The sequence below is a fragment of the Choloepus didactylus genome, chromosome 7 (assembly GCF_015220235.1).
Source record: "Choloepus didactylus isolate mChoDid1 chromosome 7, mChoDid1.pri, whole genome shotgun sequence".
NCBI lineage: Eukaryota > Metazoa > Chordata > Mammalia > Pilosa > Megalonychidae > Choloepus > Choloepus didactylus.
The window spans coordinates 151,428,630-151,452,416 of NC_051313.1; the positions used below are offsets into that span (position 1 = coordinate 151,428,630).

The 23,787-nt window shown below is 41.3% G+C and overlaps 1 protein-coding gene, 1 long non-coding RNA gene and 1 pseudogene across 3 annotated transcripts; 2 read left to right on the forward strand and 1 right to left on the reverse strand.

The window, feature by feature from the left end:
• Nucleotides 1-2,264: 2,264 nt before the first annotated feature.
• On the reverse strand, nt 2,265-16,752 carry LOC119539798 (annotated as a pseudogene).
• On the forward strand, nt 7,080-10,325 carry LOC119539800. The gene is made up of 2 exons (XR_005217940.1): nt 7,080-7,386; nt 9,930-10,325. It is a non-coding gene; the product is annotated as an uncharacterized LOC119539800 (long non-coding RNA).
• Nucleotides 14,265-23,787, forward strand: SERPINB1 (serpin family B member 1). Of its 2 annotated transcripts, XM_037843585.1 has the most exons (8): nt 14,265-14,563; nt 15,912-16,054; nt 17,086-17,272; nt 19,036-19,173; nt 19,696-19,813; nt 20,889-21,031; nt 21,119-21,286; nt 22,839-23,787. In XM_037843585.1, the coding sequence occupies exons 3-8, from the start codon at nt 17,105-17,107 to the stop codon at nt 23,238-23,240; spliced, it is 1,137 nt and encodes a 378-aa protein (XP_037699513.1). In that variant the 5' UTR covers nt 14,265-14,563; nt 15,912-16,054; nt 17,086-17,104; the 3' UTR covers nt 23,241-23,787. The 2 variants fall into 2 exon arrangements, with proteins under 2 accessions (XP_037699513.1, XP_037699514.1); XM_037843586.1 differs by lacking the exon at nt 14,265-14,563 and having other exon boundaries at nt 15,832-16,054.

A 23,787-nucleotide genomic window follows, 5' to 3' on the forward strand; every position in this document is an offset into this window, starting at 1 on the left:
GATCTAAATGAATGGAGGGACATAACATGTCCATGGCTTGGAAGACTCAGCATTGTAGAGCTGCCAATTCTCCAGAACCGATCTATAGGTTTAGCACAATGCTTATACTGCAATTCCAAAACCCCAGAAAATTTTTTGTAGACATAGACAAGCTTATTCTAAAATTTATATTTGAAAGGTAAAGAATCTAGAATACATAAAGCAATTTTGAAAAAGAAGAGTAAATTGTGAGAAATTACTCTATGCAACATTAAGGCGTACTGCATAGCATGAGGCAGAGTGGATACACACATAAATTAATGAAGTAGAATAGTGACCCCCAAAATAGACCCACACAAATATGCCTCATGGATTTTTTACAAAGGTGCAAAAGTAATTCAGTGGAGGAAGGACGGCCTTTTCAACAAATTTTCTGGAGCAATTGGATATCTGCAGGCAAAAAAATGAACCTTGATGTAAACCTCATCTCTTAACACAAAAATTAACTCAAAATGGGTCATGGACTTAAATGTAAAATGTAAAACTACAAAACTTTTAGAAAAGAATATAGAGAAAAAATATTCAGGACCAAGGACTAGGTGAAGAGTTCTTAGACTTGACATCACAAACAGAATCCATAAAAGGATATATTAATCAATTGTACATCATCAAAATTTTTGTTCCATTAAAGACTCTGTGAAGATAATGAAAAGACATGCTCAGACTGGGAGAAAATACTTGCAAACCACATATCTGAAAAGGGCTTATATCTAGAATATATAAAGAACCCTCAATACTCAATAGTAAAACAAAACCAAACCAAAAAACAATCCAATTAGAAAATAGACAAAGACATAAACAGACATTTTACAGAAAAGGATTCACATGTGGCAAATAAATGCAAGAAAAGATGTTCAACATTATTAGCCATAAGGAATATGCAAATTTAAACTACAATGAGAGATTGCTATATGACTATTAGAATGGCTAAAATAAAAATAGTGAGGATGTGGAAAAACTGAATTACTCATACATTTCTGGTGTGAGTGTAAAATGATACAGTCGCTCTGGAAAAGTTTGGCAGCTGCTTATAAATCTAACCTCTACTTATTCTGTATCCCAACAATTGTACTCTTGAACATTGTGGCAGATTGAGTTATATACACCAGACAAAGACATATTTTTAATCCATTCCTGTAATTGTGGACTCATTGTAAATAAGACCCTTTGAAGGTGTTATTTTTAATTAAGGTGTAGCCAACTGAATCAGTTTAAGCTTTAATCAGGATTACTGGAGTCCTTTATAAGCAAAATGAAATTCAGAGAGAGAGAGAGAGAAAGAGAAAAAGGAGAGAGAGAGAGAGAGCGAGAGCGAGAGAGAGAGAGAGAGAGAGAGAGAGAGAACCATGGGGAAAAGCTGGAAATTAATGGACCCCAAAGGATAAAGGAGAAGATATCACCAAGTGCATTGCCATGTGCTAGAAAAGCCAAAGACCACGGATCGCCAACACCAGTCCCCAAACACCTCAGTCTTCTGGGAGAAAGCAGCACCTTGCTGATGTCTCGCTTTTGGGCTGCTTCCAGCCTCAGAGCTGTGAGCCAATAAATTGCCATTGTTTAAACCAAGCCATTGTATGGTATTTGTTCTAGCAGCCAAGAAACTAAGAAAGACATTTATGGCAGGGAAATGAAAAACGTACATTCACCCACAAATCTGTATATGAATGTTTACAGCAGCTTTATTCATAATAGCCCCAGACTGGAAACAACCCAAATGTCCTCAACAGATGAATGGTTAAAAAGTTTGCACTACCACGGAACTCCACTCAACAGTAAAAAGGAACAGACTGTTGATGTGCATAACAACTAGGATGGAGCTTTTATTAGTTTCCTTGAGCTGCCGTAATAAATTACCAAAACTGGGGGATTTAAAACAACAGAAATGTATTGCCTCATAGTTCTAGGGACCGGAAGTCTGAAATCAAGGGGTTGGCAGGGCCCTGCTCCCTCTGAAGGGCTCTAGAGGATTCCTTCCAGCCCCTTGTAGCTTCTGGAGGTAGCCTGCAACCACAGACACTTCTTGGCTTGTGGCTGCATCAGCCAGTCTCCACCTCCATCTCACATGTCCTTCTCTACCCTGTGCCTCTTCTCCTCTTCTTATATGGACACCAGTCATATTAGATTATAGGCCCACTCTAATCTATTATTCCCTCATCTTAATTGAGCTAATTCCACCTGCAACAACCCTTTTTCCAAATAAGGTCACATTCTGAGGTTCTCGGGGTTAGGACATATTTCTGTATGAAGTTAATATAAATTATCATATTTTATATTAAATATATAAAGTTAAAAATATAAAATAGAGCCTGGGGTGTGTGTGCATTTAACCCATAACAGATTGCAGGATTAATTATGTTGACTGAAAAATCCAATCTCTAAATGTTACATATCCTATGATTCCATTTACATAATGTACTTGAAATGACAAAATTACACAGATCGGTCACTGCCAGGAACTGGGGAGTGGGAGAGACGGAGTTTGGTGTGGCTACAAAGGGGCAGCACAAGGGGACTTCTGGGGCTGGAACAGTTCTGTATGTTGATTGTGGAGATGGTCATATTGTGGAGATTCTACACATGAGATAAAATTGCCCAGAACCTCATACACGCACAGGCGAGAGTGAATGTAAAACTTGTTTTAGTGTGTTAGAACTGATGAAATGGGGATACCGTAAAATGGGCTGGCTTTTACAATGGGGATTTTTTAGTTTACAAGCTTATAATTCTGAGGCCATGAAAGTGTCCAGATAGAGTCATCATTAAGATGATAACTTCTTCCTGAAGACAGGCTGCTGTCACATGGCCAGGCACACGGCGATGTCTGCTAATCAGTCCCTTCTCTTCCGGACTGTTGCTTCCAGCTTCTGCCTTCAGTGGCTTCCTCTCTGTTTCTGTGGTTTTCTCTCTCAGCTTCTGTGGCTTTCTTTCTGACTTCTATCTCTTAATTTCATCCCTTATAAAACACTCCCGTAAGAGGATTAAGATACACCCCGGGCAGGCCTCAACTGAAATAACCCACAAGGACTGATTAGCTTTAAGACCATGATCTCCTGGGATCCATAAAGCCTCCAAACTATCACACTGGTGAAATATGAATTAGCCTTGTGGATTGCACAAGTGTCAGTTTCCTGGCTTTGAAACTGTACTCTAGTTATGCAAGACGTGACCATTGGGGAAACTGGTAAAGGGTGCCCAAGACCTTCCTGTGCATTTTTTCTCTTTACATCGTTTTATTGTTAGTGGGGAAAAGATAAGGCTTTACGCTTAAAGAAGTCAGTGTCATAAACTTCTAAACTGGGAGAAAGCACCGAGGCGACCAGCTTCGCAAACCTCCCTGTCTGTGGAGGCAGAAACACAGTGACCAGGTGGGGCAGGTCGGATGTGGGGCCTGCACTGGGGCCCTGGGGCACGCGGGCTCTCAGCTTAGAGAAGCTGACGCTTTTCAGTTCCTTCTTCTCCATCAGGGCCTGCACAGACTTAATGATGTCCTCAGTTTGCAGCACGCTCATATTCCAGGACCTCATGAACTTGAAGCCCTCAGCCACCGAGTGGTCGCAGGAGTAGAGCAGGTTGACTTTAGTGCTCTGGACCGCCACTGGGCTCTTGCTGGAAATCTCGGCTGCCAGGGCGAAGGCCGCATCGAGCAAGATCTCCTGGTCTGTGAACACCCGGCTGACCAGGCTGCTGTCCAGGGCCTTGTTAGCCATCATCTTGCGGGTGGTGAAGGCCAGCTGGTCGACCAGGCTCTGGTTCCCAATGATCCGAGGAAGTTGCTGCAGCATTCTCACATCCGCCACCAAACCAATGTCCACCGCCTTCACCTGGAAGAAAGCATCCTGGGTGCAGTACCGGATGTCACAGGCACTGATGACGTCCACACCTCCTCCAGTGCAGCCCCCATGGATGGCAGCAGTCACGGGCTTGGGGCACTTGCTGATGACGCTGAAGGTCTCCTGGCATCTGGAGATGAGGTCACGCAGGTACCAGCTGGTGTGGGCTATGACGTCTCCAAAGCCATGTCCGGGAGATCGATGCCTGAGGTAAACATTTTTCCTGCGCCAGAGATTACCACAGCTTGACAGTCGGCGTCTTGCGCAATCTTGTTGAAACACTCCACCATCTGGCTCCAGAAGGCCTTGTTCATGGCATTCCTCTTCTCGGGCCAGTTTAGCTGCACATGCAAAAGGTGTCTCTGTACAGAGGTCACACGAAGAGACTCATAGCCGTGCTCTGGGGCCTCGCTGGCAGATGCTCTGGAGGAATCATGTCATGCAGATGTGCTCATGGGGAGACAGCTGAGGCTGAAGCCCAGGCCTGGGGGATTGAAGCCGTCAGTCGCCGCATCAGCAGGTCCCGGAATCTGCGAGAAGCCACCGTCCCCATTGCAACTGCGTTCCTGTGCATCTTTTTTTCCTTTTTGCTATTTCCTGTCACTCTATAATTATTTCAAAATAAAAGTTATTTTTAAAATGATAATGTAGGGCTCATAACCTTTGTATACTATTACTATGTACTTGAACATGACTCATGTATATATATATATGCTAAACATTAATTAATAAACTATATAAATTTATTAATATGTTATATAAATTATTTAAACAAATTATTTCTTATAAAAAATAGCATATATAAATCCTCACATAAATGTAAACCTTCTCAATTGGAAATCTAAGGACTCAAAAGAATATGAATCTTGGAGATAAGAAAATAAACGCCGGTAACTTCCAACATTATCAGTCTCATGATGCATTTTGCTAATAAGTGTCCAGCGAGCTCCCATTCAGAAATTATTTTAGACTCAATTCTCTATTAAGCTCAAGTAAACAAAATGCCAACTGTTTTTGATCGTTGGATCCTGGGTACTTATTTCTGTTTCTACCCCACGCTTACACGGAAGCAGACTTGGTTAGGACTAATCAAATTCCATTAAAAAAAAAAAAACCATTTAAAGAAGACAGAAGAGGGCCCTATGATAGGCCCACAGCTAGAAATTCCCTCTACTTCTTCCCTGATTTTCAACAGCCTCCTGGCCACACAAGCAGTGGGGTTTGGGGGTTCATTTGTTTGTTGTCCCTGTCTTCTCTGGTGGGCACCCAGGCTCTGGCTTCCTCCTCTCTCTTCCATATTCACTCCCTGCCCTTCAATTCCCCACCTCTCTCTTTGCAGAGAAATGTCACCCTTCTCACATCTTATTCCATATATTGCATGCTCACCTTAGTATTTAGCAAAACTAAAAGTCCTTCAGCTAACAGAATCCCTTTTCTGAAAGCAATGGGTAACCCCTTTTTACCTGGAGCTTGCCCTTTGGGGGTTTCATTGCTCTCCCACTCCTCATCCCCAGGAACTCAGCAAAGTGTCTTCCCTGACTCCAGTGGTGATTTAAAAGACCACATAAGCAGAGTTATGAAAGCACAATACCCTCAGTCCACAGAGAATGGGCTGTCAGCGAATGCAAGCACTCCTGGGAGGAGGGTCAAAGAAACAATGCCTGGGGATTACAGTGCAAGCTCCATTCAAAGCGTCCCTGCTGCACTGTGTGAAATGGTTTACATGATGACACAACTTTCATGGAGCTGTGTGCAGAGCTGTAAAACTGACCTCCTGCTGCTTCCTTAGTAGCCAACTGGGCAAATTTGGACAAGAGGCTTTGAACTTCCTCTGGTCACCAGGTGTCTGTCAAAAGAAGTGGACTGAACTCTATGATCTCAAAGGAGCCCTGCAATTCCAAAATCTTCTGATTTGAATCTTTTTTTTAATAAGCACTTTTATTGAGATATATTCACATACCATAAAATCCATCCAAGGTGTACACTGAATGGCTTTTAGTACATTCACAGGGTTGTGCATTTGTCACCACAATCAATTTTAGAAAATTTTCATTACTCCACAAAGAAAAGCCCCATACCCCTTAGCAGTCTCTTCTCAATCCCTCTACCCTTCTCCAGCACTACACAACCACTAATCTAATTCTGTCTCTATAGATTTATTTATATTTTGATTTGGATCTTGATTCTGTCACCCGCTGCAATAGGTTTGTGCCATTTGCAAATGTATTATTTGTCACACCCTTTTGTGCCTTCATCCGAGTTATTTGGGAAAGGGTGACAGAGACATCCCTTTCAAGGGAGCCACATTGGAGGTCATTTCTCCAATCTGCTATCAGTTCTTTACTATGAAATCCTCTTACTCGTTGGATGAGTAGATAAATGGGAACAAAAACAAAATAAAAAATAGGGTTGGATGGGGGGATGATTTGAGTGTTCTTTTCTATTTTTATTTTTTATTCTTATTCTGATTCTTTCTGGTATAAGGAAAATGTTCAAAAATAGATTGGGGTGATGAATGTCCAACTATGTGATGGTGCTGTGAACAGTTGATTCTACACTGTGGATGAGTGTATGGTATGTGAATATATCCCAATAAAACTGAATTTAAAAATTCATCTTACTCTTTGTTATTTACTTTGTATTCAAGGCAATGAGGAGAGCCTTCAGTGAATGCCTCGTCTCAGCTCTAAATCCCCAGAGCTGACTTTTTGGCATCTTGCTTTGCTATGTATACAGTTTCCTATCTTGTGTTACAGTTCATTATGCTGGGGCTTGAACTCATCTTGTTTGGGGTCCACTTCCATTTAAACGAGATGTCTTCTGTCATTTTAGTTTGAGAAACCTGTTCCTCCACCTGCCATTTATTGAGAACCTTCACAGAGCAAGTATCATGTGTCAACAGCACACCATCTGCTCTGGGCTGGAATCTTCACTCGCTCATTTGTTCAACAACATTTATTAAACATGTATTATGTGGCAGGTATTTTCTAGAACCTGGGGATAGAACAGTGAGCAATTCGGTCAAAACCCTATCCTTGTGATGTTACGTTCTACTGAAGTGTGGGAAAATGGCCTGAGCTTGGAATGCATCCTTGACATGCTCAAGGGTGTGGACATTGGAACATCAAGTCCTGCCCGGATGGAACACTGTCCAGGGCAGCACCTGCACTGTTTATGCAAGAAGCATGCAAGTCTCGAATGGCCTGTCCCTGACTTTCCTATCTTGCCTTCTCCGGCCTGTTAGTAATTCCTCTATTTCCTGTGATAAAACGAAGCTAATAAATATGATGTGGAACAAATGGAGGCAATCTTTGCCAACTAGGCTCTGAGTGCCCTGCTCCCATCTTTGCTGCGACTGTTATTCTGTTTCTTAAGTTCTGTGTTGCCTCCTGACAACAAGTGGCGTCCAACGTGGGGCACAAATAGTTTGGGAGAAGGCTCGCAGCAAGCAAATTTGTGGTTACAATATCGGCGCAGGACCTCGGGTGGAACTTGGAGGCCTTCTACGTCCTCAAAGGTAAGGACACTCACGAGTATTTTGTAAAGCAGGGTCACCATGGGAAATGGGGACAGCACGACCAAGTATCGACCTTATATCTGTCTCCTCCATCTTGAAAGCTGGCAGTGCTAAGGCTAGTGAATCTCATATTCTAGAGCTCTTGCAAATTGTAGAAACGTATTGCTCTTGGTTTCCTTCTCTTGGCTTCCTGGAATCTAATGATTGGGATAAGGTGGGTAAAGAGTTGAAGAAATTGCATATACAGGGTGTCCCTTTGCCAGTCACTATTTGGTCAACTTGGACCTTGATTAAGTCAGTTTTAAAGCCCCTCCAGATGGAGGATGAGGAGGAGAATGATGATGATGATGATCTGGTGGACCTGGAGGGTGAGGATTGTCTCCTCTTTAAGCCATGCTCTCCGTTGCCCATGGATTGTTTTCCCTCCACTCCCCCGCCTCAGTTTGAGGAGGTTCCACTGCCTCCTCCTTCTCCCTCACCTGTACTGGGAACAAAATCTCCCCAGCTATCTTCTATTCAACAAGGCACTTTAGATTTGAAATTTTGAGAACTAGTCAGCTATGTCCTTAAGAAGAAACGTAAATTAGGAAGCAAAATATTGGTCTCAGCTTTAATGACCTGGGGGCTAGTTTGTACTGCCCTATGTCCCCTTCAATCGTCCATTCAGCCCCAGAGCTCCCCCTGAGGAGTCTGAAAAAAAAGGATGTAATTAGGAAGGAGGCAGATTGGCCACCTCCACCTCCTCCACCTTTGCAGGACGAGCAACACAAAAAACAAATTCCTATTCCTAACAATTCTCGGCATCCTGTAATGGAACAAGGTAACACCTATACAGCCCATTAATCCCTGCCAAAAGATTGTTTATTACTGTTTCAGAATGCATTAACTATTTAGCATCATTCTAACAAGTTTGATTTTGATGGTAATAGCATGTCGTATAAAAGGTATAAAGAATGTTTTTCTAATTAAAAGGAAAAAGAAAATAGCTTTGTTCTAAATGACTGTTTAAGAATGTAGGATGAAACCTAAATGAATGCAGGAAGTTGCAGAAGGTTTGTGAAGTGGGAAATTTATTTCTGTAGTCAAAGTTAAAAAATAAATACAGAAAGCTGTAAAAGGTTTGTGGAAACAATTATTTCTGTGGTCAAAGTTAAAAAATGGTAAAAACTAGTAATAACTGCTTAACAATAGAACCTCACAACTTAAAGAAAAAAAAGTGGTTTTGTAGAACAAAATAGCATTAAATATTCTAACCACCACCTAAAGCAGTGATTAATATTCAATGTTGTATGTATGTGCCTAATAAGTCACAAAATATACACCTGCTGTTTTACTATCAACCCAGCTTTAGATAGAATTTATTGGGAAACATGTTGAGGGACTAATAGTGTACTAGGGTTGAATGATTCCTATAGAATAGTCACTGACTGGTCCCCTAAGGGGTATGCAGTTCAGAATTGCAGTGGTATGAATGAGTCCTGCTCAGCACATTGAAAAATTAAGATGGCATATCAGCCAACAGTATGTCACTGATTCACCACATCCCCTTATTTGGCATGGTACAGGCATGGTCCCACCGTGGCCCACGCTAGGTAGTGGGCCTGCCTCAAGATACCATTGGAAACTTCCCTTGAGCTTGGAGCAAGTTAAGTTATGGGATGGCACTTATCATCACCACACAAATTACTCGTTAGAATTCATGTCTTTCCTCAATTTTACCATACAAGCTTGTGTTCGTGACCCATATGTCTTTTGGGTTGGTAATTTATCAATTAATATGTCCAGCCAGAAGGTAGTTTGCACAGCTAATAAAAGCTGCCGCTTATATACTTGTTTGAATTCCACTTTGAATAGTGCTAACATTACGGTTCTTGTACTATGTTGGAGAAAAGGCATATGGCTGCCGGTATCTCAGTCAAGACCGTGGGAGTCTTCTCCGGACATGCATATCCTGCTTACTATTTTACAAAAAATAACCAAATGTACCAAGTGCTTTATTGACATGCTAATTGTGCTGCTATTAGGCATTATTGCAATAACTACAGTAGCAGCGGTGGCAGGGACCACCTTGCATCAGAGTATTCAGACAACAGAATTTGCACAACAATGGCATAAGAACGCCAGTCAGGCATGGGGAGAACAGTTGAGAATAGACAAAGAAGTAAATAATTGCCTGGTGGATTTAGAAAATGCAGTGTTATTGCTGGGAGAGGAAGTCCGGAATATACGCATGCAGCTGCATTTAAAATGTGATTGGAATACATCTAGTTTTTTATCACTCCCCACGCTTACAATCAGACAGCCATGTCGTGGGAATCAGTGAAACGCCACCTGTTAGGACATAAGGAAAATCTCAGTGCTGATGTTAATCAGTTACAAGCTAATGTGCTTGCAATGCAACAAGCAAATCTCATCGGAAACATTTGTAGGCATTACTGATGGAATCCAAACTCTTAACCCCATAAATTGGGTTAACAGCATAGTCGGTGGGTTTGCGGGGGGATTATTTGTTATCTGCATTATATTAATTTGTTTATGCTTAGTCCCCAGATGCACGAGACAAACCGTCTATGAACTAATGCAAAAGGAAACAGCTTGCTCAGTTTTCTTCTCCATACAAAAACAAAAAGGGGGAAATGTGGGAAAACGGCCTGAGCTTGGAATGCATCCTTGACATACTCAAGGGTGTTGACACTGGAACACCAAGTCCTGCCGGGATGGAACACTGTCCAGGGCAGCACCCGCACTGTTTATGCAAGCAGCATGCAAGTCTCGAATGACCTCTCCCTGACTTCCCTATCTTGCCTTCTCCGGTCTGTTAGTAATTCCTTTATTTCCTGTCATAAAATGAAGCTAATAAACATGATATGGAACAAATGGAGGCACTCTTTGCCAACTAGGCTCTGAGTGCCCTGCTCCCATCTTTGCTGCAACTGTTATTCTGTTTCTTAAGTTCTGCATCGCCTCCTGACAACATTGAAGGAATCAGACTGTACTTTCATAAGTAAACCAGATAATGTCTGATGGTGACAGATGCTACAAACCAAAGGAGACAGAGAGTGGCTTGGGCTGAGCAGACACCCAGAGGACAGGGGAGGTTTCAGTGAAGAGGTGGCATTTGAGCAGAGACCAGAATTATGAGTCAGTCATTCCAGAAAGAAACAACAGCAAGGACCAAGACCCCATACAAAGTAAGCTTCTAGTTTGAGATACTGAATGACGGTCTGTGAGATGAGGGGGAAAGGAGAAAGAAGTGAGGACAGAGGAAAGAAGAGTTCTGTCTGACCATCGAGGGCCACAGTGAGGAGTTTATGTTCTTTCTAATTACAGTGGAATATCACTGGAGGATTTCAAATAGAGGAATGATATATGACATATGATGTGACATGATATATATGATATGACATGACATGATATGATATGATATGACATGATATAATATGACATGATTGATGTAATATGAAATATGGTTTCAATAGAGTGCTCTGGCTGCTATGGAGATAGGAAAAGGATTCTCTATATGGAGAGGCCTAGGAAGGAGGTGAGAGATGATGGTGGCAATTTTGATTAGAGCCTTGGCATCAGAGACGAACCATGAGTGGTCAGACTCGGGGTATATTTTGGTGTTTTTTTTCCTCCTTAAACATTTTATTTTGAAATAAGTTCAAACTTCCAGTTTCCTCCTTAAACATTTTATTTTGAAATAAGTTCAAACTTCCAGGACACTTGCAAATCAGGACACACTTTGGAGGTAAAGCCAAATGGGTGGATTGGCTGAGGGGACAGATGGCTGAAGACAGACTCTCCCCTAGCCGGTGAGCAATGGCGCCAGGCTCCAAATGTGGGCCCGCCTGGCCCCTTGTTGGACAGTTTCCCTCCCGGCCAGCTGCAGAGGAGGGAGAGTTCAGGCCCAGAACCCAGGAGGTCCAGAACCCGAGCATTCCTGGTCTATAGAGATATTTGCACTGTTTTAGAGTGATATCTTCTATTTCAATTCTTTGCGGGGTGAGTGGGGAACAGGCTGGGGAGGAACCAAAAGCACAAATTTATTTTGAAATGATTTCAAACTTAAAGGACAGTTGCAAAAATAATACAAAACCTATATAGAGAAATCCCATATACTGCTACCCAGATACCCAGATCCACCAATTTTAATATTTTGTCACATTTGCTGTATCATTTTATCTATCTGTCTATCTATCTACCTATCTATCTATCTATCTATCTCTCATCTGTCTGTCTAAATTTATAATACCTATAATTTTCCAAATTGCTTCCAGATCACCCAGATTGTCCACTGGCAAGGCAAACTTCACCTTGCATATTTTACAACTCCTTACGTGGGATACAGTAAGTGGATTTTCCAGTGCATGACCTAGTACATAGTGGGGTCACTACAAATGCTACTTAAAACTCAATCAGATGCAACAACATTTTGATTCTCACCTTTTTCACTGCTTCCATAGTGCTTTGATTGAGATGGCATGATTATGAATTATATTAACTCTTCCTCTCATTTTCTCATTCATCTAAAAGTACTCTTTGAGACAAAGTCCTTCACTGGTTTTTCCTTAGAGCCCATTAGTTGCTCATGTTCTTACACTGAAAAAAATGTGATCAAATTTAGGAAAATAGTATTATTTACTATTCTGCCACCAGCCTTCTTCTTAACTATTGATTACCAGCCATCTTGATTCTCTGTGATGATTCAGAGGCTATAAAGCTATAGCAGAGGAAGCAAATTCAGCAATTTGAAGTAATTCATCAATAATGTAAGACACTGAAAAGGGCCTTGATCTCAGAGCCAAAAGTCCTGGTTCCAGCCCTGCCATCAACTCAGGAAACTTTGGAGAAATCACCTCATCCCTGCTCTCATCTGTAACTTCTAAGTTCACTTCTGGTTTCACATTTCAAGGAATCTGGAGAGTCTATAGGGGATTTTGGTCATTCTTTTGTTTTTAGTTAGGGTTGAAAATGATGATTAAAAAAATTATTCTGATAACATATACAACATAAAATTTTGATTTTAGCCACATTCAAGTATATAATTCATGATATGAATTACATTTACAATGGTGGGCTACCATCACTACCTTCCATTTCCAAATGTTTTTCAACACTAAACAGAAAGTCTATCCCCATCAAACAATAACTTCCCATACCACCCACTCCCCAGCCCCTGGTAACCCACTGTAATGCACTTTCTGACCCTATGAATTTACATATTCTAGATGTTTCTATGTAAGTGGAATGATATAATATTTGTTTCTTTGTTTCTGACTTATTTCACTCAACATGATGTCTTTAAGTTTCATCCATATTGTAGCATGTACCAGAACTTCATTCTTTTTAAATGCTGAATAATATTCCATTGTATGTATGGAATTTTGTTTATCCATTCATCTGATGGACATGTGGTTTGCTTCCTGATTGATTGTTTACAGTTATATTTATAAGAGGACATTAATTTTATGGAAATTTTAGATACCTTAGTAAGGGGAGCCGAGCTTGATTGAAGAAGAAAAAGTATAGGAGTATTCCTGGCATTTAGATACCTGTTCACGGTTTTTCTCAGTGGAAATCAGTGATACATATTTTACAATGAGAAAATTCTGCCCTCTGGAGGGCAAAGCTATATTGCACAGCTGAAATTTTAATGGTAGGTGTTTTAGTTTCCTGGCTGCTAAAACAAAGAACGTGCAATGGATTGGCTTGACAACAGGAATTTATTAGCTCACAGTTTCTAAAGATAGAAGCCTTGCTTCCTTCCAGGGTTAGTGTCTTCTGACTGGCCGGCAATTCTGGGGGTTCTCTGGCTTTTCCGTTCACATAGCAATGCACATGGCATTGCTTTCTCTTTCTGGGTTCCCTGGACTCCCCTTCTGCCTGCCCCCCTTGGCTTTCTGGGTTCCGTGGACTCCCCTTCTGCCTGCCCCCCTTGGCTTCTTTCTCCATCTGAGTTTCATTCTGTTTACAAACTCCAGTGATCTGAGTTAAAGCCCAACCTAAATCAGTTGGGCTACACCTTAACTGATGTAACATCTTGAAGAAATCCTATTTACACTGGGTCCACACCCACCAGAATTGCAGACCCAGACAAAAGGCATGTCCAAACTGGGGTACACCATTCAATCTACAACACTAGGTCTGTTCCATTATTGTTCAGAAAATAAAAGGACTAGAAGGAACCCTGAGAGGTCATTTTAGTTCATTTTTGTGACCTCAAACATTTAAACTGACCAAGATATGAGAATTTAAATGATTTTAGACTTCGCCAGGAGTGCGTAGTGACCTAAAACCACAGCCAGGTTTCAAAATCTCTCAGTGCCAAGAAATCACCCTGTCTCACCTAAAACCCTCAAGGCTATTTATAGGAAAACATTTATAGGAAACATTTATAAACACTTACAGGAGAACCACTCTGTAGAATGATTTTGAGTCATTTTTCTTGTTGTCTTAACAAGTTAAAAACAAGTTTAACAATTTTTTAAGTCAATATCCAGTTACTGCCTTGTTTCCCTTTTAACTATAGTACAGCTAGCTCTTGGCATATACAAATTACTCTTTCATTTTAAACTGTTTCCAATTATGGGACTGTTCACGGAATACTGTATTTATTCATGTTTTGAGGGACTAATAATCTAAAATAAAATATATTATTATCTAGAGAGCACAAGATAATAGAAATAATTTGCTCATAAGAATCACATTTAACAAAACACGAATGTGAGTCATAATTCTACCATAATTGCAAGTTGATTAAGCTGATTTTTAGTCATTAATCTTTCTAAACATGCTTAGAAATGGAAATAATTTATCTATAGGTTCTTCTCTATGTTTACTATCATGCGCTCTGTGAGTGAAGACAGTTCTCCCTTTCCAATCCTTAGATCTTAACATTTCCTGTTCTTGCCTTACTCAGGGTCCAGGACCTCCAGGAAAATACTGAATGGAAGTGGCGACAGTGGGAATAATTGTCTTTCCCCAAATATTAGACAGAAACCTTTCAATGTTTTACTATTAACTATGACGCAAATGTACATATTTTGTAGATACCCTTTACCAGAACAAGAAAGTTCCTTTTCATTCTCAATGTTCCCAGAGGCTTTATGTATTATTATAAAGAGATGCTGAGATAAGATTCATCAGAAAAGTTTTTCTGCAGCTATGGAAATGAGTAAGTGGTGTCTCTCCTTTAAGCTGTCCATATTTCCTCATATTAAACCAACTTCACATTCTCAGATAAACCCAACATGGTCACAAGTATTATCCTATTTATTTATGGCTGAATATTTTGTTACTATTTACTGAAGATTTTTGGATCTGTGTTATGAAATGATGGGCTCCGTGGAGGAAAACTGAGGTGCCCTTGTTAGTCACGAGCCCAGCTGAGCTAACGGCCAGCAACACCTGCCAACAAATTCTAATAAACATGTTTATGCTTATAAACTGCCTTCTAGGTAGTGATTTAGCTGCATTCACAAGATTAGATCACCACATTTTTAAAATGTGCACAATAAATTCTTTTGTGCATTGTTAATTGCACATTAATAATATTAATCATTTGTTAATACCCAGTTAATTGTTAAGTTACTTAATTTCCTGCGTATGAAAAATTTCTGATTATTCTTGTGTTGTTGGTTTCCAGGTTAATTGTATTCTGATTAGAGAACATAATCTATATTATTATATTATATCTATATTATTTCAATCTTCAGAAATGTATTGGGACTTTCTTACTGGTCCAGAATATGGTCAATTTTTGTAAATGCTCCAAGGGTACCAGAAGAAAACAGATATTCGGAATCTGTTAGAAGTGTTGGTCAGAAGGAGACACATTCAAGGAAATGTCAACCCTCTCCAATACAGGAGTTGGGGTCACCAGTAAAAGCCCGACTCACGGGCTCTGGTGGAAAGACGTTTTACTCACAGAGAGGAGACCCAGAAAAGCCAGCTTCACCACTGGGCACTAAGCAGAATGTATAGCCATTAATGTTTTAAAACCACAAATAGAACATGCCAATGTTAGATTTTACCCCCACCTTACAAGGGACATACATTCATTGGTGATTGAGGCATGAATATCGATTTGCCTCAGCCTTTTGTAAGTTGATCCTGCCTGGTATTCACCCGCCAGGGGAGATTCAAGGAGTGATCCCAGTTTGGTACCTGAAAGACAGTGACATCAACGATGTTTGGAACTCATTCTGTTTTGTCTTTTTCTGGAGACCCCTTCTTACCCCTATGCAAGAATCCCCAAATACGCTCCATCCATCCCACCCCCCACCCCGCCAAAAACACCTCACAAACGAACAAAAATACAACAGAGTTTGGAGTATACAGATGGGATTCCAAAGAGAATAGTTTGCGGCACATGATGTCTTAGTCATTTACACCTTAGTTAGAAGTAGTTGCTCAGCTACTACTGGGGGAAGGGAGGGAACTCAGTGGAAGGCTCTTCTCAGTGCTGAGCTCCCCTCTGCTTCTGCTTCTACTTGGCCAACTCCCGCAACTCCGACTAACAGGAAGGGAGCGCGGAGCCCGGCCGCCGCCCTGGGCGCACCCTCCTCCTACGCAGCACCCCACTGAGACCGTATAAGACGCCCCTAGGGCGCTTGGCAGACTCCAGGACCTGGCTCCAGCCGCAGATCCAGCCTGTTGCGCACCGGTAAGGGCCGGGTCGGGGGCGCCCAGGGAAAGAGGGGCCTGTCGGGGCGGGCCGGGACCTCCAGCAGCGCCGCTCCGGGAGGGCAAGCCGGGTGCCCCCCTCCCGCTTCCAGGCCCGGGAGAGGGAGAAAGGGAGAGCGACGGGGCGGTCCCGGGAAAAGGCATACCGGGAAACGGAGGTCGGAGCGGTTTCCTTCCTCGCTGACGCTCCCTCCCTCCGGCACTGTTTGTGCGGTTTCCAGGTGGCGCCGGGCCTGGAGCCCAGCTCTCCTTTCCCGGCTGCAGAAAGCGAAAGCCGGAGGCCAGGCAGACCTAGAGATTGTTAACCAGAGCAGCAGAATAACCCGATGTATGACTCACGCGCTAAGCTGCCGCGCGACTCGTAGGTTTGGGGAAAGTAGGCCCTACAAAGCAGGTGGCTGAGCTGAGGCTCAACCTGCGTCTTTCTCACCAAGTCTGACGGCCAAGGTCACGGCAGAGCCACTCACCTGCAGGGGAACACAGGAGGGGAAGTGTCACCATGTCCCCGGCTGCCCCCCCCCGGGGAGCCACCGTCCAAGGCTTTTAAGCTCTCATCTCCTACCCGGGCTCCGAGACTTTGTGGGCGCTTCACCACTCCAGACCTTAGTGACTGAATCTCAAACACGAGCCCCATCCTATCTACTTTGCTGGGATGCAGTTTAGTGCACAGAAGGTAGCTGTGCTTGTCTAGTGAGAATGTTATTTCTGGTAAGTGTGGGGCAAAGGGGTCAGAAGTGCACGCGCCACCAAGCTGTCTCCCGGGTCAGGGCACATGGCGTCCTGGATCTGAGCTGCTGCTGAGTCCTTGGCCAGCCGCCCCTGCCCCACACTTGTGTGCATGGGGATGTGGAGAGATTCTTGCTCCCCTGAGAAAAGGAGGCCGAGGAGGGGACGGGGCTGTAGAAGTACCGGAGCGTCCCAGGGCAGCTGGTGTAGTCCGGGGAGATGGTAGGGGAGGCGCTGCTCGGCTTGCTGGTGGGATCAGTGGGCAACCCCCGGGTCTCTGCTTAGTTGTAGGAAACCCTTCATCATGGAGCAGCTAAGCACAGCCATCAACCAGTTTGCCATAGACCTGTTCCTTGCCTTGAGTGCAGACAACCCGTCCGGGAACATCTTCTTCTCCCCCTTCAGCATTTCCTCAGCCCTGGCCATGACCTTTCTGGGGGCCAGAGGCAACACCGCAGCCCAGCTCTCAAAGGTCAGCAAAACAGCTCTCCTTCCCTGCTGTCTTCCTTACTAATTTTCAAGTTCCTAGTAAAAAAAAACTGTGCCTTTTAGCTCTCACAGGGTATAACAAAACAAAGCCATATTTCTATGTTCAGCAGCTATAAATGACAAGGTCAGACTTACTTGGAAGCCCTGAGAACAATCTGTTTATATGCAGGATTTCATTCATGGTCAGGTCTTTACAGTTTCTGGTGCTGGAGGTATGGAGGTGAACAGAGCTGGCAAAACTGCCCCTCAGCCCTTAGGCTTATGTGGAGAGGGAGTTTTGACAGCTTTCCCTGTAAGTCATGTTATCTGCCCTTGGGCTAGGATTTCCCCATTTCTCTTTGGTGGGATGCCATGCTATTCATATATAATAACTGTCACCTCACCTGATCCTTGGAGCATAATAATTGATGCTATCACTCATCTCTTTCTTGTGGCTCTCACCCAGCATACCTTCCAGGCATCAACATTCTTTTCTTTAGATGCGTGGGCTCAGGTTGGACATTAGAAAGAAGTTTCTGGCCTCAAGAATAAGGAGACCATTTGCCTGGCACCGAGCATGGCTCAGTGGGCTGGGGTGTACGAATCGGTCCTGCATGGAGCTCCCAGGAGAGGGACGACCTAAATCCTCAATAACGAGGTGCCGGCATCTTTAGAGCAAGAAAAGGGACAGTGATGCCCCAGCCGTTCCTTCCATTACCCCCCACCCCAAGGTGGTGTGCCAGTTACTTCTTAATTCCCAGCAGGGAATTCTGGTTTTCCTTGAATCTTAGGGAAAGGAGCAGCACAAGCGAAAGTCTTATTCTAACACCTGCCCACATGTAACCAGGAAAGTTCCCATCCGTGGAGCTGTTCCAGCTGCAGAGCTTTTATTTCTGTGCTTTATGGAAAATCTGCTGTCTTCATCATGGCAGATATAGAAGGTTTTTAAAGTTTTTTTAAAAAACCCACATTTTTATCACCCTTGTTAGTTGCTTCTTGCAGGGTTATGTTAGCTTCTATTTTAAAACTTTTCCCGGGCACTTTATAGCCTCAGGCAACAAGAGTTTTGAGGTTCCCCCCCACCCCGCATTGCCAGTAAAACAGACTAAACATTGCTGTTTGCGTCATATTAATTATGCATGCATTCCATATCTCTGTGAATAAAGTGGACTTTGTACAGCTGTGTGGTTTTGTTCTTTGTGTCTTAAAAGAAAGGAGCCAGTCCAGGCCTTATAAAACCATCAAAGGCCTCTTGATTTTTAACTGACACCTGGGAAATTAAATTTTTGTTGGAAATCTAAGTTTATAAAAGCTATTTTTAAATTAGTCAGTTACTGATCATAATAAGGTCATGAAAGAAAAAAATCTCAATGTGCAGTTTTTTGTGTTTCTGCATAGGTAATGATTCTTATTTTTATTACTGTTCCTGAGAACTCTCAGTAAAATTATATTTGATGTATAATATAAGCATGGACATTCCATTTATGTTTTTCTTTGGAAAAATAAAGCACAGCTATACAAATAGTTATTAATCAAATATTTCTGGAACATAATTATAACGGGATGTAAAAGCAGTTTCTAATGTAATTATTGTGTCTCATAAGGCTATAAATTTTGGATACTCTGTTGTTTGTTGTCCAATGAAAAATTAATAAAGTTTTGGGCTAGAGATCATCAAATTAAAAATTTAATTTGATAGACGCCAATACCAAAGAATAATGTAATTTCAAAATAAATGGCTATAGAAAGAATGCTTCTTTGTTTTAGACTTTACATTTTGATACAGTGGAGGATATCCATTCAAGATTTCAGAGCCTGAATGCTGATATCAACAAACGGGGAGCCTCTTATATTCTGAAACTTGCTAATCGATTATATGGCGAGAAAACGTATAATTTCCTGCCTGTAAGTATTTTGGGCTTCATCATCTAAAACTGCTACTAGACAGTACAGATTTTTCCAGCAAAGAAATATGTTTTAATATTGACAAACTTCAATTGCAATATCATTTTGGATTGTTTGTGATTTATGGAATTAGAACCCGCCAAAAAATGATTCGGAATGAAAACATATAAGCAACAATATTCCTGTTAAATGATGTGGTGGGTCCATTTCACAATTTCTGTAGTGAAAATTTTGCCCCTGGCTGTTTTGTTAAAGCAAGGGTGCATTCCATGATTCATTTACATATTAAGTGGGAGTCAGTATTTGCTTATTTTTGGAATTATTTGTCAAAGGTCTTTATGAAAAGGATCGGTAAATTTTATAAAACACCAAAGGAAGGTTCAGAATGGCTGTGTTAAAATGGAATTAAGTCTTTTTGGATGATTTCTGATGCTTTAAAGAATTTGGGGAAAGCATTTCTGTATGCATCAGGAGTTATTCATCACATCCTCCCCTACCCCCATCCCCCCTTTTTAAAAATAGGAGTTCTTGGCTTCAACTCAGAAAATGTATGGGGCTGACTTGGCTAGCGTGGATTTTCAGCATGACTCTGAAAATGCAAGGAAGGAAATAAACCAGTGGGTCAAAGGGCAGACAGAAGGTAAGAGGCTGAGCAAATGTAATTATTGTGAACAGGCTTTTCTTTTCCTCCTTTCCACCTCTGCTCACATATATGATCTGCTCTCTTTTCCAGTCCCTGCTCCTCCTCCTAACCTGCAGGTTTTTGTGATCGAATGGTGCTACACGCATAGAATTCTGCAGTGCCTCCTTTGCTAGGTAGCTTTTGGATGTTAGAAATTCACAAAAGTAAAAATTTAAACATGATTTAAGGAGTGTAGCTAAATCCTCGTTTTCCCTGCAAGTTCCCTAAACTACATTTTGAGTTTAATATTAGATGTAGAGTTAAAGGAAGAGAATTTTGAGAAAAATCCAGGCTGCTCAAATTTATTTAATGGAAAGGAATACTGTGATATATGAAATCAGCATTCTCAAACCACTGTGGTCATAAATATCTTTTGCTGACATCTTGCCATATAAATCAGGCACCTTAGGGGCAAGGATGGACTCTTTCAGGCTCAGTTTATCTATTTAATAAACCTCTCGTCTAACTTATCATTTGAGTAAATGCACTTACCAAACTCTTGGCTTCCGTTAAAGGACTTACTCTTGGTCGCACATGTGATCCACAGATGGCTGGAGCCTGCATTTCAGTGGAAGGCCTGTCCTACTTTTGGGACAGTTGATAAACTCTTCTATGTAAGTGTAGGCTTCTACCCGGCAGATTTGAAAAAGTGATTTACTAGAGACTAAAAACATTGTGGTGAAAAAAATTTTTTTTTCCTGAAAATTAAAGGCCATTCACAAAATAAGGAACACAAGCCAGAAAAGGAGAATTTTCTTCTTTTGGGTCTTCTTAGCACAATTTACTTGTTTTAATAGGTTACACCCACCCCCCCGTTTGGGTTAGTTTGTGTGCCATACCAGTTGATCTCATGTATTGGTTTATTTAAAGTAGATACACACTGGCCAGGGCTTCCTAACTCGACACCATGAGAAAGAAAAAGTTAAGTAGAAAAGCATATATTTGAATTGCATTTGAGTGTTAATAAATGTCAGTTCAATTTTGGAATCCCAACATGTAGATTTTTAAGAAATATCTCATTTTATCTTTTTAGGGAAAATTCCAGAACTGTTGGCCTCAGGCGTGGTTGACAGCATGACTAAACTTGTGCTGGTGAATGCCATCTATTTCAAAGGAAACTGGGAGGAGCAATTCTTGAAAGAGGCCACAACTGATACACCATTCAGGTTGAATAAGGTAGGATGATGTGGCTGCAGAAAACTAAATTTTTGCTCTTAAATAATGCAGATGATAATTTGAGTGATATGTTTTCCACCTGTTCAGAAAGACACAAAAATCGTGAAAATGATGTATCAGAAGAATAAATTTCCATATGGCTACATCGAGGAACTTAAGTGCCGTGTGTTAGAACTGCCTTATGAGGGCAAGGAGCTCAGTATGGTTATTCTGTTGCCAGATGACATTGAAGACGATTCCGTGGGTCTGAAAAAGGTAACTAATGCCCGAGCTTCAGGGTTCACTTTTGCTTTTGACATAGTGATTTTCCCTGTGTATATGGGAAGCACTTGTTAAGTGTTCACTGACACTACTAGAATTTTTTTTTCCAATTCTTCCTGATTCCTTTGTAAATTAGCCCATCAACGTTGACTATTCCAAAGCCCTAGGTTTATATTTTACAGAAAAAGGTGAGCTAACAGTGATCAGCTATCTGAAGAGCTTTACTGAATGTAACATTCATGTCAGAGACTAATGGAATCTCTGCTCTTGGATTAACTTTAGAGGAAAGTGCAGCAAGATGAGGGTTGTTTTACAGAAGGAAAAAGAAAAAGAAAAAAAAGAGCCCCAAACATAAGAGTAGATCGCTTCATCATATACCATAAAATTCTATTACACTGTTCATTATTATTACAAGTCATAGAGGTGATAAATGAAATTTCCAAATGTGACATATTAGCCTGTGAGTTAGTCTTATTTCCTAACATGAACTTTGTATGAGGTATCTGTTATATTTCATTCAAAGACTATGACATCTCCTGCCAAGGCTAGAAATAGGCAAAATAGTGAAGATTACAGTGCTTCTACAGGGCCCCTAGTCTTCCCTGTGGTTTTTCTTTACCTCCTTCCCAACCAAATTTGCTATTAGGAGGGGTCTAATATTAGTTCTTTGTCTTTATAGAGTATGTGTTAAAATCAATGTGTTGCTTCTTTTCAATTGTATTCCCATGTTAGTCTTTTCTCTGATTGTAAAAAACAAAGTCTCTTGCCTCATGAAATGAATGATCAGTGTCAACAGAAAAAGTGGAATGATGTTTTTATTATTGTCTAGTCGTGATAATAGTAACAGAAATGATAGTAGCTATGTGCTAAGTACTTCATATATGTTAACTCATTTAATGCTCACAAAAATGCTGTAAGTAATGTACTATTATTATCCCCATTTGAGATAAGAACTAGGTCCAGTGCACTGTCTGCCTTTTAAATTTTTTTCAAAGGAGCTGGAGTTACTAGGGTTAAACTCAGTTCACTGAGGCTCAAAAATCATCCCAACTTCAATGAGATTCAGAATAAATAGAAGAGGTCTTTAAAATTTCCCTTGCACCACACTACCAACTGGAGTAATAACATAGCTATCCCTGTCACAATGATCCATATGTGGTAGGGGCTTAGCAAGTCCTGGGTGGATGGATGAAAAGAAGGACAGAAGGATGGATGGATGGATGATGGATGATGGATGGCTGGGTGGATGGGTGGATGGATGATGGACGGATAGATGGATAGATGGATGATGGACTCATGTCCAAAGTCCCTATAATTGGGCCATTGATGACTTGGGGCACAACTCTGATCTGTTTTCCCCAATTGCCAGAAATAAATAAAATCCTCCAAAAGGAATCCATTTTGGCAGAAAGCATGAAGGAAACTAGACAACTGAGATTATATGTCCATTCATTTAAACACTAATACTCCTAGTGCTTTATTACTTTATATATTAATATTGCCGAAAATTGATGCAACCTACTCTTTTACCTCATTTTAATTCCAGATTGAGAAACAACTGACTGTGGAAAAATTGAAAGAATGGACCAAACCTGAGAATCTGGATGTAGTTGACGTCAATGTCTACTTGCCCAAGTTCAAGCTGGAAGAGAGCTACAACCTCAACTCCCCCCTGGCCCGCCTAGGGGTGCAGGATCTCTTTAATAGCAAGGCTGATCTTTCTGGCATGTCAGGATCCAGAGATATTATTATGTCAAAAATTGTCCACAAGTCCTTTGTGGAAGTGAAGGAAGAGGGCACAGAGGCAGCAGCTGCCACGGCGGGCATTGCCACCTTCTGTATGTTGATGCAGGAGGAAACTTTCTGTGCTGACCATCCCTTCCTTTTCTATATTTGGAAAAAATCCGTAGATGACATACTCTTCATAGGCAAATTTGCTTCTCCTTAGAGACTGTGGAAATACAGGCTCAAGCCTAGAGCTTTATTACCTGAGTTTTTAATGGCCCAAATTTTATATTTTTAACAATAAAAATACTATCTGCAAACAAACCTTTAATTTCCTTTTTAAGTGCAGCTCTTTTGGCTTTTTATACTCATTACCCTTGGCACTGGTATCTGTTTTCCTTTTGTATGTGGAAAAACTCTGGTGGTCAAATTTTGTTAGAATGCATTGAGTTAAAAAAAAGTACGAATCAGATTCTTGACTATGGAATAAGCTGTGAAATTTTTCTGATAGCCATGGGAGGGCGTGTTCATGTGGTAATTTCCTTCACAAATAGAATTTTGAAAGCCATAATGCAGAGATGCCTTGACTGTTGAATGGAGGATTAAAAATGGATACTCGGTTGAAATGTAGGAGAGCACCCCAATTAAAGGCCAGGGTTAGGAAGACAAACTTGCTTGGCTGATGTTTCTATCTTTTTTACTTTTAGGATTGTATTATAGCTCTCTGTTTTGTCGACTATTATATTAAAGAGCCATCTGCTGATAATCTG